The following is a 15,426-nucleotide window of genomic DNA, read 5'->3' on the forward strand; positions in this document are numbered from 1 at the left end:
CATTATATCATATCTTCCTCTCCGCACCCAACACCAGATACTGGTGATCTGACATCTATTCAGATCTCTGGTAAGGACTTTCTGAAACAGACCTTTCTATTTTGCGGTTGACCTCCCTATGCCACCGAGAGTTCGGAAGGGCGTAGTGATCCCGCCAACTATCCTCTTTCTTAATTGATTTTCTGCGCTGGAGATTACATTGCATGAATCGTGAGTATATTTCATTTATTGCATGTGTTGCTATTAAGCTTTCCTTTGTATACTTTCATGGCCTGTTGGATTAGCTCTAATTTAAATGTTTTATTTTACCAAATTTAGGATTAAGATTTTGTCCTCAATACACAGGGACACCTCTGTATGTGGGACAATAACTGTGTATGTGTATGAGTGTGGTTTTCCTTTTCTGTCTGTGTGCTGTGACTTGTGATTGGCTACTGGAATATTTATTTTTATGTTTTTTGTTTTGAAACCCTAAACAATTTCTTAACCGTGCACAATTCCAATGATTGGTTTTGAACTACATTTAGAAATATCTCGCTTCCTCTTCTAAGCTTCAAGTTTTCTACTTATCACGATTAGGTTACTGTTTTAATTTTATGTCTGTATGTTCCTGTGTGTCCTGTGGTAAATGGCATAAACTAAACCAGCTAGTTATTAGGGAATCATTTCTTTAGTTTTAAATTAGTGCTTTAAGGTTACCCCGAGAGATTGCCTATAAACTGCAGTGGTAGTAAATCTCAAAGGAGTGTTTTTTTCCAGGATTGTATATTATTTCATTTAAGCAATGTTTTTTTAATTTGTGACATGATATTAAATAGACTGTTGTTATTTACTTCCGGTAAATTCCTTTCACTAGAAATGCAAGTACTTTTTAGTTTTAATTTTATAGGTGTGCGTCCGTGTATGTGTTCTTTGACAATTCCATAATTATTCCAGATATTTACTATAAAAGGTTCTACGTTTTAATTTTTTTCTTTTCACGTCTTATCTACTACTCTCAAACTTCCTTCCCTGCCTCTTAAAGATTTATAGTTTTAAGATAATGGCGCAGTTAAATTTTGTTTCCGGATTCCATAATACTACAGTGCCTGCCTTATTATCTATGCAATAGGGTTTAAAGATTAACCCTTGCATAACATAACTAACTGGTAAATCAGAGCTAAAGAAATTCAGGTTGCTATTATTTCAGAGCTATGTTCAGATAAGACTAGCTACAATTGCCAATTTCCTTTTTATTGAGAACCGTATAAAGTAATAACCTTCTTTTCCTCCTTTTCCTCTTCTGAAATATTAATTCTATGAAGACTAATTACACCAGCATGAAGTTTTAATACGAAAACTTAAACTTACAGTTTTTATTTTGATGTATAGTCCTATTTTCAGTCACCATAATATCCAATGCTTGCAGTGAGCAGTAAACTCAAATTAGATACAGGATTTCCTTAGGACCGAATGACAGAGATTAACCCTTGTAGTTCTTATTTTCTCTAAAGTTCATCTTTACAAAAGCTTTGAACTCAGTATATGATACAGGAATTCATTACGTGTTTCAGATTTTTAATAATTAGATGGGTTTTTCTATGATTCTGTGTTATCCTTGCTACTCTTTGTTTAGAATTCAATTTAGAATGTAGGCTTACAAGCTGTTCCATTTATCATACTGGTCTATATGAACATATCCTACTGGTCAAATTATGCATTTATTGCATTAATAAAAATTGTTATTATACCCTTGATTTTTGAATTTTATTATAATGTTTTAAGAAATGCTCCTACTTGTCTCCTGCCTATAAAGCGGCTCCTCCTCTGTAATTTAAAATATACTCTAAATTGTAAATTTGTTCTTGGGAATATATAAGCTTATTTTTAGCTATCCCTCTGAATGTGAATCTTGATATGCTGTCATAATTTAGGGCCCAAATTGTGAAAGCATAGAAATGATCACTTTCGAATTTAATATAATTTTCATCTTCCAAATTGGCTCTGAACTATTACAGAGGACTATAGGTTATTGTCCTTCTCATTTGACCTATTTAAACCTTGTAAAGGTCACGTGAGGAGGCCTCATAGACATATATAGTTTTTACATTTCTGATATTGGCTTTTCTCTATCTCTCTAAATATCATATTAAAGGCTGTATTTTCCTGCAGCAGACTCTGACCACAATGTTTCCTCAGACTCTGCTGACTTCCTGTGCCAGCAAAATCTAATCTACAGAAAAAAAAATTGTTTTCTACTTGTAACTTGTGATTTTATATATTGAGACTATGCTCCACCTACTGGTGCCCCAAGGAACTAACAATGCATTCTTTGACTTTTCTTTCTAATGGTCCTGTGCTGAGATTTAACTGCTAGATATTACTTCTTATATCAGCTCTATTTATTGAGTCCTGTAGGTTGAATGAAGACTGCTAATCCAATTTCTGATCTACCGCCTCTATTCCAGTTTGGTACTTCTGCTACAACTGACCTCTGGCAAGAAAAAGAAGTGCTAACTTCTCCAATGAGAATTTTCTTTTGTCCAAATGATGTCATTAATTTAGACCTTCTTGGTTATGCTCTTAAATATTCTATTGTATTAAATATTTTTGCAAGCTGCTCATCTTTTCCAGAACCTACATGGCACTTTACGTATGAGTTCTCTGTTACAACAGACAGCGACCGTGATTTCAGAAGATACTTCCATCATCTGGACTAATTATGAGTTTTAAATTTCTGCACATTAGTCTTCTGCTTTGACTATGACTGTTTCCTAAGCTACCCTTCTTTCTGAATCATCTAACTCGTAAGTCCTGCTGGCCTCCTGCAGCTGAGGGCCCAACCCTTGGTGGATGGTAGTCTTTGCAGGTGAAGAATTTCCAGGACTCACATTAATATCCACATTACTTGCCTTGTTTCATGTGCATACGTTGACTTTCCTTAGGCCTCTTCGATTTCATGCTTTATATATTTTTTAACCTGCATACATTAGTCATTTTCGTTATTGTTTTGGTATCTATTGTTCCTTGCCCTTACATATAATTACCTATCACCAATCTGTCTTGCCCATTGTGCAAGCCAGAAGTGGGGATACATTTTGGTAATGCCTGTTTTCTGAACATAAGAGACTTTGGTCAACCAATTCAAGGTCATCGTGGAAATCCTGCTCTGTTAAACCCTTCTGAGTTTTCAGCTCTTCCTAATTCCTCAGAGCTTCCATCCACTCCAGGACATTCCTTAGCAAGAGATCCTCAGCATGGTACATCCATGTCAAGCTGGACAGTGTAACTCTCCCTCGACCCACTTCAAGGCAACTACACCTTGATGATCAGACCAGCTCACTAGGGATACAGAAAATTTCCATCATCCATGAGGATACTGTCGTGCAATTCCCTGATACCGGTTGAAAGCATCTCAGAACTAGAACTTCCAACAAATAACATCAAGCACGATCAAGAGATAATTAATTTGAGATCTACAGTTGCTATTAATTGACATTATAGACTCATATTTTGTTTTATTTCCAGTTTAGCCATAATCCTGATTGAAAAGTTCAATTTTATTTTGTTTTAGTTATTCCCTTTCTAGCTAATGACACACTCTCTATTATGAATGGACAGTCAGAATTGGACTATAATTGTCTTTATTTTCTCTTGTTGTATTGGTTTTGAAACTCTTTTTTGCCATTTCTGTTTATATAATTTAAATGGAAGTTGATATTGCTCAGACACAGGGGTAACATCACACCCTAATACTGGCTAAGATATCATAATGTAGGTGTAAACCCTATATAAATTTTCCTAGGATTGACCATTTTTGCTGTATAAGGCAACCTCATACTTGCTATCCACTTTTTAGTGCTCATGATTGGATGCCAATGATGAGTAATAGTAAGGTCCAGGAATTCCGACGTGTTTAAGGATTCTGAATACCTACAACAGCCTGCAAACAGAGTACTAACCATATATTTGTTGAGCCCATAACAATGCTTAATCGAAACCACTGTTCCTTCCCAAGACCACTGAGACAGATACATTAGATTATCTCCCCATGCACTATGCTACAGATACAATAGAAGCCATAGAAAGACCTGAAAGTGTTTATTAGTACGATCCACCTGAAATTGCTATTACCCACATACCGATACTTCATGAGATTTTGTAGATGAACTCATGGATTTGTCCCATTCCTAAAACCTTTCTCACTACAGGTTTGAGCAAGTCTCAAGAGAGGTGACATCAGGATTAAGGCCCAAGGGATTGGGTAATATAAAGGGAATTCCATATGCCCAAAAATATATCACCTGAGAATGAAGTTTCCTATCTTGCACCATACCTTCTAGCAATTTGTAAGACCAAAACTCGCCCCCTCGTTTGATAGCTTGCCGCCTTCTGGAATGGATGATGACAAGCTTGACGAGCTTTGTGTCACCCCTCCCCAGAGGGGGTGACAAGTGGGGAATGTATAATTATGGTACAGCCAGAGACCCCCCCACTGGAATGGTGGAGGGCCCAGTCATAGAGCTCAGGCCATTACAGAACTTGGCTGAGTCAGAAATCTGATGGCTGACATAACTGGGAGCTTACTGGAAAAGTATGGCCTAGTTTGGAGCCCAGATTGAGGCCTAAATAAGCTAAATTAGGAAAAGTTAGGAATAGATATGGAAACAAAATAGAGGATTTCAACACAAAATGGAAGCCGTATCTGTTACAAAGTGGAATTTTCTCTAATGTAAGTTAGAAAAACAAGTTGAGAAATGAGTGAGTCATGCCAGGTGCAGAGAAAATAGGGAACTAGCTGTCCAAGAGAGGAGGGAGACTTTCCTGTGAGCAGGGTCTTGCTTAAGATTTGTGGTCAAGCGAGCTAAAGACAAAACCATGTTAGCAAGATAGAAGCTACTCATTAGCATGAGCCAATCAGTGACAACCATGACATTAGTATAGATCCAATCAGGTATATCTACTGTCATATTACCCATATCCTGAGGGCACCTATAAAAATCAGGGTTTTTCCTGGTTTAAGCTAGAGAGACAAGGGTTGCCACTCTCTCTCCAAGGGAAACCAATGTGTCCAGCAGAATTGACAAATTACCTAATTGCTTTCCCTTGTAAAAACTCTAATTGGTAAAAGACATTATAAAAGATTAGCAAATAATTAACACCTGTTTGCAGCTTATTATATTCCTATAATTAATTGATTGTATGTGCCTGTTAATCACTGATTTGACTTATACCTTGGCAAATAAACTCCTCATTCCAAATGATGATTTGTGGGCTTCACTTAATGATGAAAGGCTGTAAGTATAAATGCTTCTGCTGTATCAGGCTATCATTCGCTGCATTGTATAACCTGTAGCCTAAATCCAGTTTGTCATAAGGCTGGTATCTATTCCTTGCCAGTGCTGAGAGGCGGACTAATGCGGGTCCCTTAGACCTAACGTCTCTCTCAGTGGCAATTCCTTTTAGAACTGCACAACTCCCTGATTACCCCAGTACTAGTGCTATTTAGAGATGGAGTCAGATTTAAGGTCACTCCAGCCTTCTTGGGGGCCTCGGGACCCCTCAATTCACAACAAAACTCATCATGCTAACACACTCAGCTAGATCAAGATTTCTGAACTTACTGCTGCCCTTCCCTCTTCCAAGATGTATGAACACCCAGGCAGAACAAAAGCACACTGCAAAATTGCTAACAGTTCCCTGTTTTATTGCAATACATCAAAGTTGGGTTAATATTTATTTAGTGTGTTACCAACATAAAATATTGGTGGTTAGTCTATTACTACATCATTGACCACCCACCTTAAATATTTCTGTGCAAAAGAATCTACATCATTGATCTGTAGCATGGAATCTCTTACAAAGTCCCTACAACATGGAGGGCATAAACTGAAACGTCAAATAAAATACAATAAAATAAAATAAAATACAGAGCATTAAGAGGCTAAACAAGACCTCCTTCCCCCTTAACCTGGCAGCTTTTATACTCTAGAACAAAAAGTGATTACACCTATGACATGCAAAACTGTACAATAATATTACAATGAAAAAACCTAAAAAATATTTTTTTTAAAAATAAATGATATGAAACGTGTACATAAAAATGCAGTAACATTTAATTGAAATACCAACAGTGGTTCCTTTCTTGTAGTGTATTTTAACCATATTGTGTCCCAGTTTATCATTTCATTTCTGAAAAGAAATATTTTTTCTTTGCTTTTTATCCCTGGATGGGAAGAAAGAAAATGGTCATGAATCCCTTAAATGCAAATGACATGGCAAAGTCATATAAGCTGGGTTTAAACTCCTACTAAGTGATATGCAGCTTAAGTGCCAGAATCCTCTGTTACAGGATCCATGGCTATGGCTACAGGTTTTGTAAAACTACATGGGGAGAGATACGAGAAGCTAAAGAGAACTACACAACAGAATGAGGCACACAACATAATTCCTTCTCACCTAATCTAACCTGCTGATATTCTCAGCATACAAAGGGTACTTTTTACAAAGCTGTGCTAGCAATTCCGGTGTGGCAAACGCGACAAAGCCCATAGGATCTGAATGTGCTTTGTTGCATTTGCCATGCCAAAATTGCTAGCATGGCTTTGTAAAAGGAGCCCAAAATCTGTTGCAAGGGACATCAGAGGAAACAATAAATAACCTCCACTGAAATGCTATGGATAAGAAGAATTTGATTTTAAAAGAGAAGGTAAAAATAATACTACTAATAAAAAAAACTGTTTCTCTAAACATAGAGGAGGAACTGGCAGCTCTAATTCTAGGATGAAATTATTATTTTGGAGATAGTACATTTAGCAAAATTTAAGTAAAATCTTTATAGTTCTGTACACTAGAAAATGTACAGAGTACAAAACCCTCTCCCAGCTGTTTTTGAAGTTTGGAGCTGTTAGCAGGTGGTGCTGCCTCCACGTCTAGTACTAGAGAAATCCCTCATGTTAGGTGAGTTCCAACATGCCCCATCCCACTGGAAAAGAAGAGCTGCTGTACCATGATTGATTCCAAGCAATGTAAGTGGCAGGCACATAGGCAATGCTCTAGTTAAAAAAAACAAACTACATATTTAGAAGATGGGGGAATTCTTCTGTTTAAATATCATCCCTAAAAAAAAGAAGAAAATATTTTAAATAAGAATATTAATCCTGCCTGGGCAGGGTATTTTAACAAGGAGAAATAAGCTATGAGATTTTGGTGGGCACTAACAGGCTTCAGGTCACAGAACAGGGATTTTAGGATTACAATAGCCCTTTCCAGAGTGCAAAATCTGGTGGATGCGGATAATCCACCAGGCTGTACACACTGGAATGGGCTATTGCAATCCTAAAATTATTTGGCAAGTTATTTTTAAAGCTGAACCTAACCATACCATTGTGCTGGAGTACTCAAGAGAGGCAGAACCTTTGGCAGTCAATTTCCTACCACTTATAACCTGCCTCCTGTGAAAATATACATTGCCAAAAGTGTTGCACTTCAGAGAGGATTACAGCTTAATTACTCATACTGTGTGACAGTTTTAGTTCTGAGCATGTATCATGCATGTACTGTTGGGATGCAAGGACAGAATGAGTCCCCTTTGCTACTCTCATAGGTATGGAAAACAGCTTTACATTGACATTCTATCAGAGATGGACCCTGCAGGAGCCCCACTGCACACAGATTCACAAACTCAGCTACAACTCACCAGAGACTTTTATTATTTAAACTGAAGCTATTTTTAACTGTGGCAACCATGACCAGTGACAGAGGACCAGTTCTGTGTTCCCAGTGGCATCCAACCAGTCCTGTACTGTCAACCTCAGTCAGCCATAAACCAAAAATTTGCGTATCTTCAAGATGATCGATTTCCATAATAAGACATTAATTTGCCCCAATTCCCAACATTTGATTCTCCAAGGCTCTTTAGTTAAGGTGCATTAGGTAATAATGTTAATGTCTATAACACCATTAAGCACTGTAGAAGATAATTCATACTTCACAATGTCCAATTTTGCAGAGAGCTTAAACAAAGGGAGTTATGTGACATGTTCAAGGGCACACAATTAGTGCTGGAACAGATATTCTTATCTAGGGCCTTCAGACTCACAGTTCTGTGACCTATGTCATGACATGGCCTATCATCATGACAATGAGATAAAAACATATGGCTACTACTCTTTCAGATTATTATGTGAAATAAGGAATATCAATATTATCTCTTCTAATTAGCAATGCTGGTTATAACATATGAAGAGATTATGTGTATATATAATCATAAAATAAAATAAAACAAAACCTAAATTAACATTTAAACCTTCAAATACATAAGTGATATTAAATATGGTGCTCAGTTTCCAATAGCGGTTTCAGCTGGAACAGCTCAAAGAACTTAAATAGCTCATAACACTTCACTCAATCATTGCATCATATGTGATAGTGAGATGTTATTGGTCTGATCTCCTGAAGACGCAAATGGCAAAACACTGGACTGTGTAGAGATCGGCAGAAATCTTTAGTGAATTTGTATTTTCGGTTACAATATTGGGATTTATTTCCAGTTATCACTTGACGTAAGAATTGGGATAGCGAGAGTCTGCAGCAAGCGACATTGGATATAGCACGTTGCTGTGCATTTGAATAAAGCTGGAGCTTGAAGACACTTCAAGCAATAACGTTTGGAATATTTGAGTAATATAAGTGATAGGTGAGATTTGAATTCAGCATGACTAGGAAGCATTCTATCTAGAGGTTCTTTAAGCAACGGATCATTTTGAAAAAACCTTTTTGGCTGTAGCCTCTTGGTTTTTAACATTATCATTTTGAACACTTTTTTCTGTCACTCCACAGAGGTTCCATTTATTATTTGAGCACACATTTGGTTTTTGGTGGTCTCTTCAGTGATATCCACAAAGCAGCTGAACTAACTAGGAGCTCCTCAATCAGATATGTGGCATTTATATATAAAAATATTTGCATATATAAGATAGATATGAATAATAGATGGTGCAATGATTGAGTGAAACAATATCAGCTATTTCAGCTGAGACCCCTATTGGAAACTAAGCACCATATTTAATATCACTTTTATGTATTCAGAGGTTTAAATGTTATTTAGGTTTTGTTTTATTTTATATCACTCTTTCAGAACATTCCTAGTTTTGTAAACATTTCTCACAACCTTTTCCTACATACAAAAAAATTCAGCCGAGAAATAAGTGTCAGATGACAGAAAGTTATGACTGAACAAGTTGTTTTCCTCGATATGACCAATAAGAAGCTCTACGAATATTTTAGGAGGCAATGAAAACATCCAGGGCTAAGTGCTAAGTGAACGATGAGGTTATAGATACTGGGAAAGTCTTGCTGTTCTGAAAGTTGCCAAATCTTTCTGGGAAGCTGGGAAGTGAAGGGTCTCCCTAAAGCTGGAGAGATAAGGTTTTACTCAATCAAGTTCTCTGACAGGGCAGGAATCTGAACGCTGTACAGGTAAAATAAATGCAGATTATTTCAGCACTTTGCAAAGCAGCCTTGGCGGACCATGTCACTGGAAGAAAAGGGATGAAGGATGAACCCTCAAACTAGTCCCAGGAAATTAGGATCTGCAAAGACTCAGAGCTAATGAATCCTGGCTGGCCAGCTTGATACCAGGCGGGAGCAGGTCAGTGTAATTACAGCACAAAATAACTCAACAGTCAATATACTGCAGTGTTTATATGCTTCCTAAAAAGATTTTAACTCTAAACAACTGATGCACATATAGGCAATCTGGTCTAAATGAAAGACAATTTATTGGTTACATTTCTCCTTTTCCAAAGTCTTTAAAAGTAAAACCTGCACATATAGAGATTGAACTTTGTGAGAATATCCTCTGTTTGTATCCAGAAAGTGAGTTTTGCTGGGAGGGACCAGCTGTCTTGAATCTTCAGTGCTTCTTTATCTGTCACCATTTTCTATGTTCCTATCAAAGGATCTCTGGGGAGAGGAGGGGATTTCTAAAGCTTAGTAGTTGGTAAGGATGGGCAGACTAGATAGGCCATATGGCCCTATCTGCCATAATTTGTTTTTCTTTTTACTGTTTTTTTTTAAAGGATACTTTTAACTCACATCATATTTTCTTGTTCGTGTTAAATATTACTTGAGTAGCCAAAGTCTTATGATCATTTGAAACCTTAAAACATTAAAATACAGCTAAGAAAAAGTGCTAAACTCCTCATAAATCTCAACAAAGTGGTTGTGCTAAGGCTGCGTTCCCTTGGTCCATGCAACAGACTGAGCATCACCTACAAACAATATAACGTAAAAAAGTAAATCCTATTCTGTCAATCTCTTTCCCCTCTGACTTTCAGACTACATTTTGAGCTGTGACCTCTGCAGAGTCAGGAGGGAAAGAGATTGACACCAGCATGAGGAGTGTGAATAGCTTCATTTCAGAAACAAGGCAGGTCATATTCTCCTGAAGGGGCAAGACCCACCACAGGCCAGACAAACCTCTGGAGCGGAACACACTATCAATCAATAAGAAGGCAGGATGGAGGAAAATGAACCATCTGTTTTGTTTTAATGTCTAATATTGAATTCTAAAAAGCTGGACCTCTTTCACTGAAAATGGTTGCAACTGTATATCAGGCAGCCCAAATGGCAATGTTGTCTACTTGTTTTTGGTCAGAAATGCGATATCCATGTAAGGAACCAAAGGAATTAAAGAACATTTAGAGTAGCAGTCACCTCCTGTGCACCACACAGCTCCTGCTGCTCTCCATCCAAACAAAAGGATCTGCATTAGACCCAGCTCAGCTTGCACTCCTAGCAAGGCAGGATGCCTCTTCCAAGAACTCTCGACTCTTTCCCTTGGTCTGATTAATGGGACACTAACAAGAACACAATTGCTAAAAGAGGAGGATGAACTGATTAATTAAGAAATGCTAAAAGACACCTGCTCTGGTAAATGTTATGAGGAAAACAGGTACTTTTTATAGTATGCCCTATTTTTCTCTGGTGAGGATTATCTAACTTCGGAATTTTTAAAAATCTCTGTTGGAGAAAGGCTTTGCTGTGTGATGAGTCAGAAACTTGAATTTGGTTTTAGGACAGTGTTAAATGAAGAAGACAGAGCTGCCAGGGGGAAAGAGGGGGTGGCATGGTTACTGTCCTTCTGTTGTATTCTGAATGAAATGAAGACATGAGAAAACCTCACTACAAATTCTGACCAAGTTCAGTGTCTCCATGTTCCCAAATGTTTTACAGAGTTAAAAGAGCCTCTGAACAAAGATAACATATGGTCAGCAATGTAACAGGGTCTAGGAGGATAAAGGGCTGGAGAAGCACTTAGGAACTCTCATTCCTCCTCCCCCCCCCCCCCCCCACACACAGTGATTCACTTTCCCAGTCAATGGCTTGGATGCCTATCACAGATCCAGGGAAAGGTTTGCTCCTATTTCTAATGCAGATTAGAACAGGAAACTACCCTAGGGGACATAGAAAGGGTCATATCTTACTATCTCAGGTCAAACATTATTCTAGAAAACTGTTTGTGCCTGATTATATGAGGATCAGGATTTCAATTATTGTACTTAATAGAAAAAAATGAAATTTCCCATAGTAGTGTGAGGCAAAAAAAAGCTGATCTCCCATCCTCCATCATTAACATCAGCTGGCAACTCATGATCTGGAGTACCAATGAAATAAGGAGAACAGAGCTTGCTGTCCAAGGAGCTCTTTGAAATAGACATCTCTTGCGCTTACTTATTTATGTATTTACGCATATACTTTATTCATAGATTTCTGTATTCATATACTATATTCCTATAAAATAGGCATTATTTGGAGTAGTTTGGCGTACTATGCACCAAGCGAACAGGTGTTGGTCAATGAATGTGACCAATTGTGCACCTCTTATTAAATCTCTTTCCATTGGAGATCTGCAGACTAAGCTTTAAAGTCAAAATATCTAATGGCAATGTGGGGTACTAAGGTAATCCCTTTAATCCTCTACTCACTAGCTTAGACCTCTGGGTATACCCTATTTTATTTAAATGCTAGCTCTTTCCATTAGGCAGGTGAGAGAGAATTACTCAAAATGTTGTAAGCCACTCAAACTGAAACCAATGCTACCAAAACACTAAGTGATTCTCCTTTCCCACCACTCTGGCTTGGCTTCTTGCTGCTTGTGAATGCCCGCTATGATATTGTGCTGGAGAAGGTGGTGCCTTTTCTTCCTCCACCCAAGCCTCCAGATCACCTGAACAGAGCAGGGGGGAAGAGAGGCAATGAAAGCAGGAGAAGTGGGGTGGGTGGGAAGGAGCCATTCTGGTCTTGGGTCCCCACCGGTGAAGCTCTTCATGTGTCCCAGCTTGTTTGGTCACTGCTCTCCAGCGAGAGGCTCTTGGTCTTGTGAGGAGACACTGGGCTAGGAGGACTACTAAGATTTGAGCTGTTTGAAGCTGTAGAATGTCTAGGAGAATCCGAGTCCTGCAAAGCAAAACAGAGAAAGATGAGCAGTGGGCAATCAGAATTCATTCACCGATATAATTTTATGAAGCAACAATCCTACCTATACACAAAAATGTCACCTGGCCTATCCTTCTCTAAAGAATCCCCTTTTTAAATAAGAGAACACTCCCAGTAGAGTTTAACGGGTTTACCTTCACAAGCTGCACCAACAATCCCTGACTGTGTATCAGTTAACAGGTTCCTGGGATGGGACTAGCAATAGCTGAGACACCTGAACTAGGGGATCACTCACTCGCTCTGTAATCCACTAAATAATCAACAGTCCAGGCACTGGTTCCAAACCAGAAAGGTTTTACATCAGACTAAATGAAAGGGTAACACAAATCTGTATAGTTATTTCTGATGAAAGGGAGAATGTGAGTAGATATTATGTGGCACACATTCCCTGATTCTTCCCTCATTACTGCCTTGAATTCAGAGCAAAGAAGTACCTGCATCCCTGTTCAAACCTCGAGAGGCATGTTGATATCCCTTAAAGGCAAACCCAGTGCCATTTTGAAAGAAAAGAGTAACACAGTAACAAAGTAAGTGACAGCAGATAAAGACATGAATGGTCCATCCAGTCTGCCCAACAGTCACATTCGTTATCAATTCAAGATTAAGTCAACAATGAACGTGACATTATATACTGGATTACGATTTTTCTTTGGTGTTTCTGGGACATAGACGGCTCTGTTCTTATGTTCCAACTACTGGAATTGCTGTCAAAGCCCACTCCAGCCTATCCAAATCAGTCTTGTTACTTGGACGACAGACTATAAAAGTATTTCCGGTACTGTCCTCATGCTCCAAATTACAGGAGTTTCCATCGAAGCTTTCTCCAGCCCATCCTAAACCGGATTGCTATATGCGGGATTCAGTCCATACAAGCCAGCCCAGCACCGGCCTTAGTTGATACAGCCAGAGTTACCATCTACAGTGGGGGAAATAAGTATTTGATCCCTTGCTGATTTTGTAAGTTTGCCCACTGACAAAGACATGAGCAGCCCATAATTGAAGGGTAGGTTATTGGTAACAGTGAGAGATAGCACATCACAAATTAAATCCGGAAAATCACATTGTGGAAAGTATATGAATTTATTTGCATTCTGCAGAGGGAAATAAGTATTTGATCCCTCTGGCAAACAAGACCTAATACTTGGTGGCAAAACCCTTGTTGGCAAGCACAGCGGTCAGACGTCTTCTGTAGTTGATGATGAGGTTTGCACACATGTCAGGAGGAATTTTGGTCCACTCCTCTTTGCAGATCATCTCTAAATCATTAAGAGTTCTGGGCTGTCGCTTGGCAACTCGCAGCTTCAGCTCCCTCCATAAGTTTTCAATGGGATTAAGGTCTGGTGACTGGCTAGGCCACTCCATGACCCTAATGTGCTTCTTCCTGAGCCACTCCTTTGTTGCCTTGGCTGTATGTTTTGGGTCATTGTCGTGCTGGAAGACCCAGCCACGACCCATTTTTAAGGCCCTGGCGGAGGGAAGGAGGTTGTCACTCAGAATTGTACGGTACATGGCCCCATCCATTCTCCCATTGATGCGGTGAAGTAGTCCTGTGCCCTTAGCAGAGAAACACCCCCAAAACATAACATTTCCACCTCCATGCTTGACAGTGGGGACGGTGTTCTTTGGGTCATAGGCAGCATTTCTCTTCCTCCAAACACGGCGAGTTGAGTTCATGCCAAAGAGCTCAATTTTTGTCTCATCTGACCACAGCACCTTCTCCCAATCACTCTCGGCATCATCCAGGTGTTCACTGGCAAACTTCAGACGGGCCGTCACATGTGCCTTCCGGAGCAGGGGGACCTTGCGGGCACTGCAGGATTGCAATCCGTTATGTCGTAATGTGTTACCAATGGTTTTCGTGGTGACAGTGGTCCCAGCTGCCTTGAGATCATTGACAAGTTCCCCCCTTGTAGTTGTAGGCTGATTTCTAACCTTCCTCATGATCAAGGATACCCCACGAGGTGAGATTTTGCGTGGAGCCCCAGATCTTTGTCGATTGACAGTCATTTTGTACTTCTTCCATTTTCTTACTATGGCACCAACAGTTGTCTCCTTCTCGCCCAGCGTCTTACTGATGGTTTTGTAGCCCATTCCAGCCTTGTGCAGGTGTATGATCTTGTCCCTGACATCCTTAGACAGCTCCTTGCTCTTGGCCATTTTGTAGAGGTTAGAGTCTGACTGATTCACTGAGTCTGTGGACAGGTGTCTTTCATACAGGTGACCATTGCCGACAGCTGTCTGTCATGCAGGTAACGAGTTGATTTGGAGCATCTACCTGGTCTGTAGGGGCCAGATCTCTTACTGGTTGGTGGGGGATCAAATACTTATTTCCCTCTGCAGAATGCAAATAAATTCATATACTTTCCACAATGTGATTTTCCGGATTTAATTTGTGATGTGCTATCTCTCACTGTTACCAATAACCTACCCTTCAATTATGGGCTGCTCATGTCTTTGTCAGTGGGCAAACTTACAAAATCAGCAAGGAATCAAATACTTATTTCCCCCACTGTAAGTACCACTTGACATGCAAATACATGCAACCCTTTAAGTTTTGTTTTTTTATACATTCATTTTCTAATTAGAGATTCTCTGTGTTCATTCCATGCCCTTTCAACTTCTGCTACTGTTTCTTCTCCACTACCTGCCTCGAGAGGGCACGCCAGGTATGAACCACCCTCCCAATGAAAAAGAATTTTCTGTCATTACTCCTAAGTCTACCACTTCACAACCTCAATTCATGTCCTCTAGTTTTACTGTTTTCCCTTTCTGGAAAATATTTGTTTCTATATTAATACCTTTCAAGTATTTAAACATCTGTATAATAGCTCCCCTGTCCCTCTTCTCCTCTAGGGAATACATTTTCAGGTCTTCCAGCCTCTTCTCATATGTCCTTTGACACAAGCCCATCATTTTTGTTGCCATCCTCTGGACCGCTTCAAGCCT

At 39.1% G+C, this 15,426-nt stretch overlaps 1 protein-coding gene across 1 annotated transcript in view; it reads right to left on the bottom strand.

Moving 5' to 3' along the window:
* Positions 1 to 5,669: 5,669 nt before the first annotated feature.
* The window catches only part of LOC115465558 (serine/threonine-protein kinase MRCK alpha-like), an 806,479-nt gene continuing 796,722 nt past the window's right edge, over positions 5,670 to 15,426 (bottom strand). Inside the window, 1 exon segment of the mRNA XM_030196108.1 lies at positions 5,670 to 12,441. Within this exon segment, the coding sequence (XP_030051968.1) occupies positions 12,310 to 12,441 (132 nt within the window). The 3' untranslated portion in view covers positions 5,670 to 12,309.

Source organism: Microcaecilia unicolor, chromosome 3, assembly GCF_901765095.1.
Source record: "Microcaecilia unicolor chromosome 3, aMicUni1.1, whole genome shotgun sequence".
Taxonomy (NCBI): domain Eukaryota; kingdom Metazoa; phylum Chordata; class Amphibia; order Gymnophiona; family Siphonopidae; genus Microcaecilia; species Microcaecilia unicolor.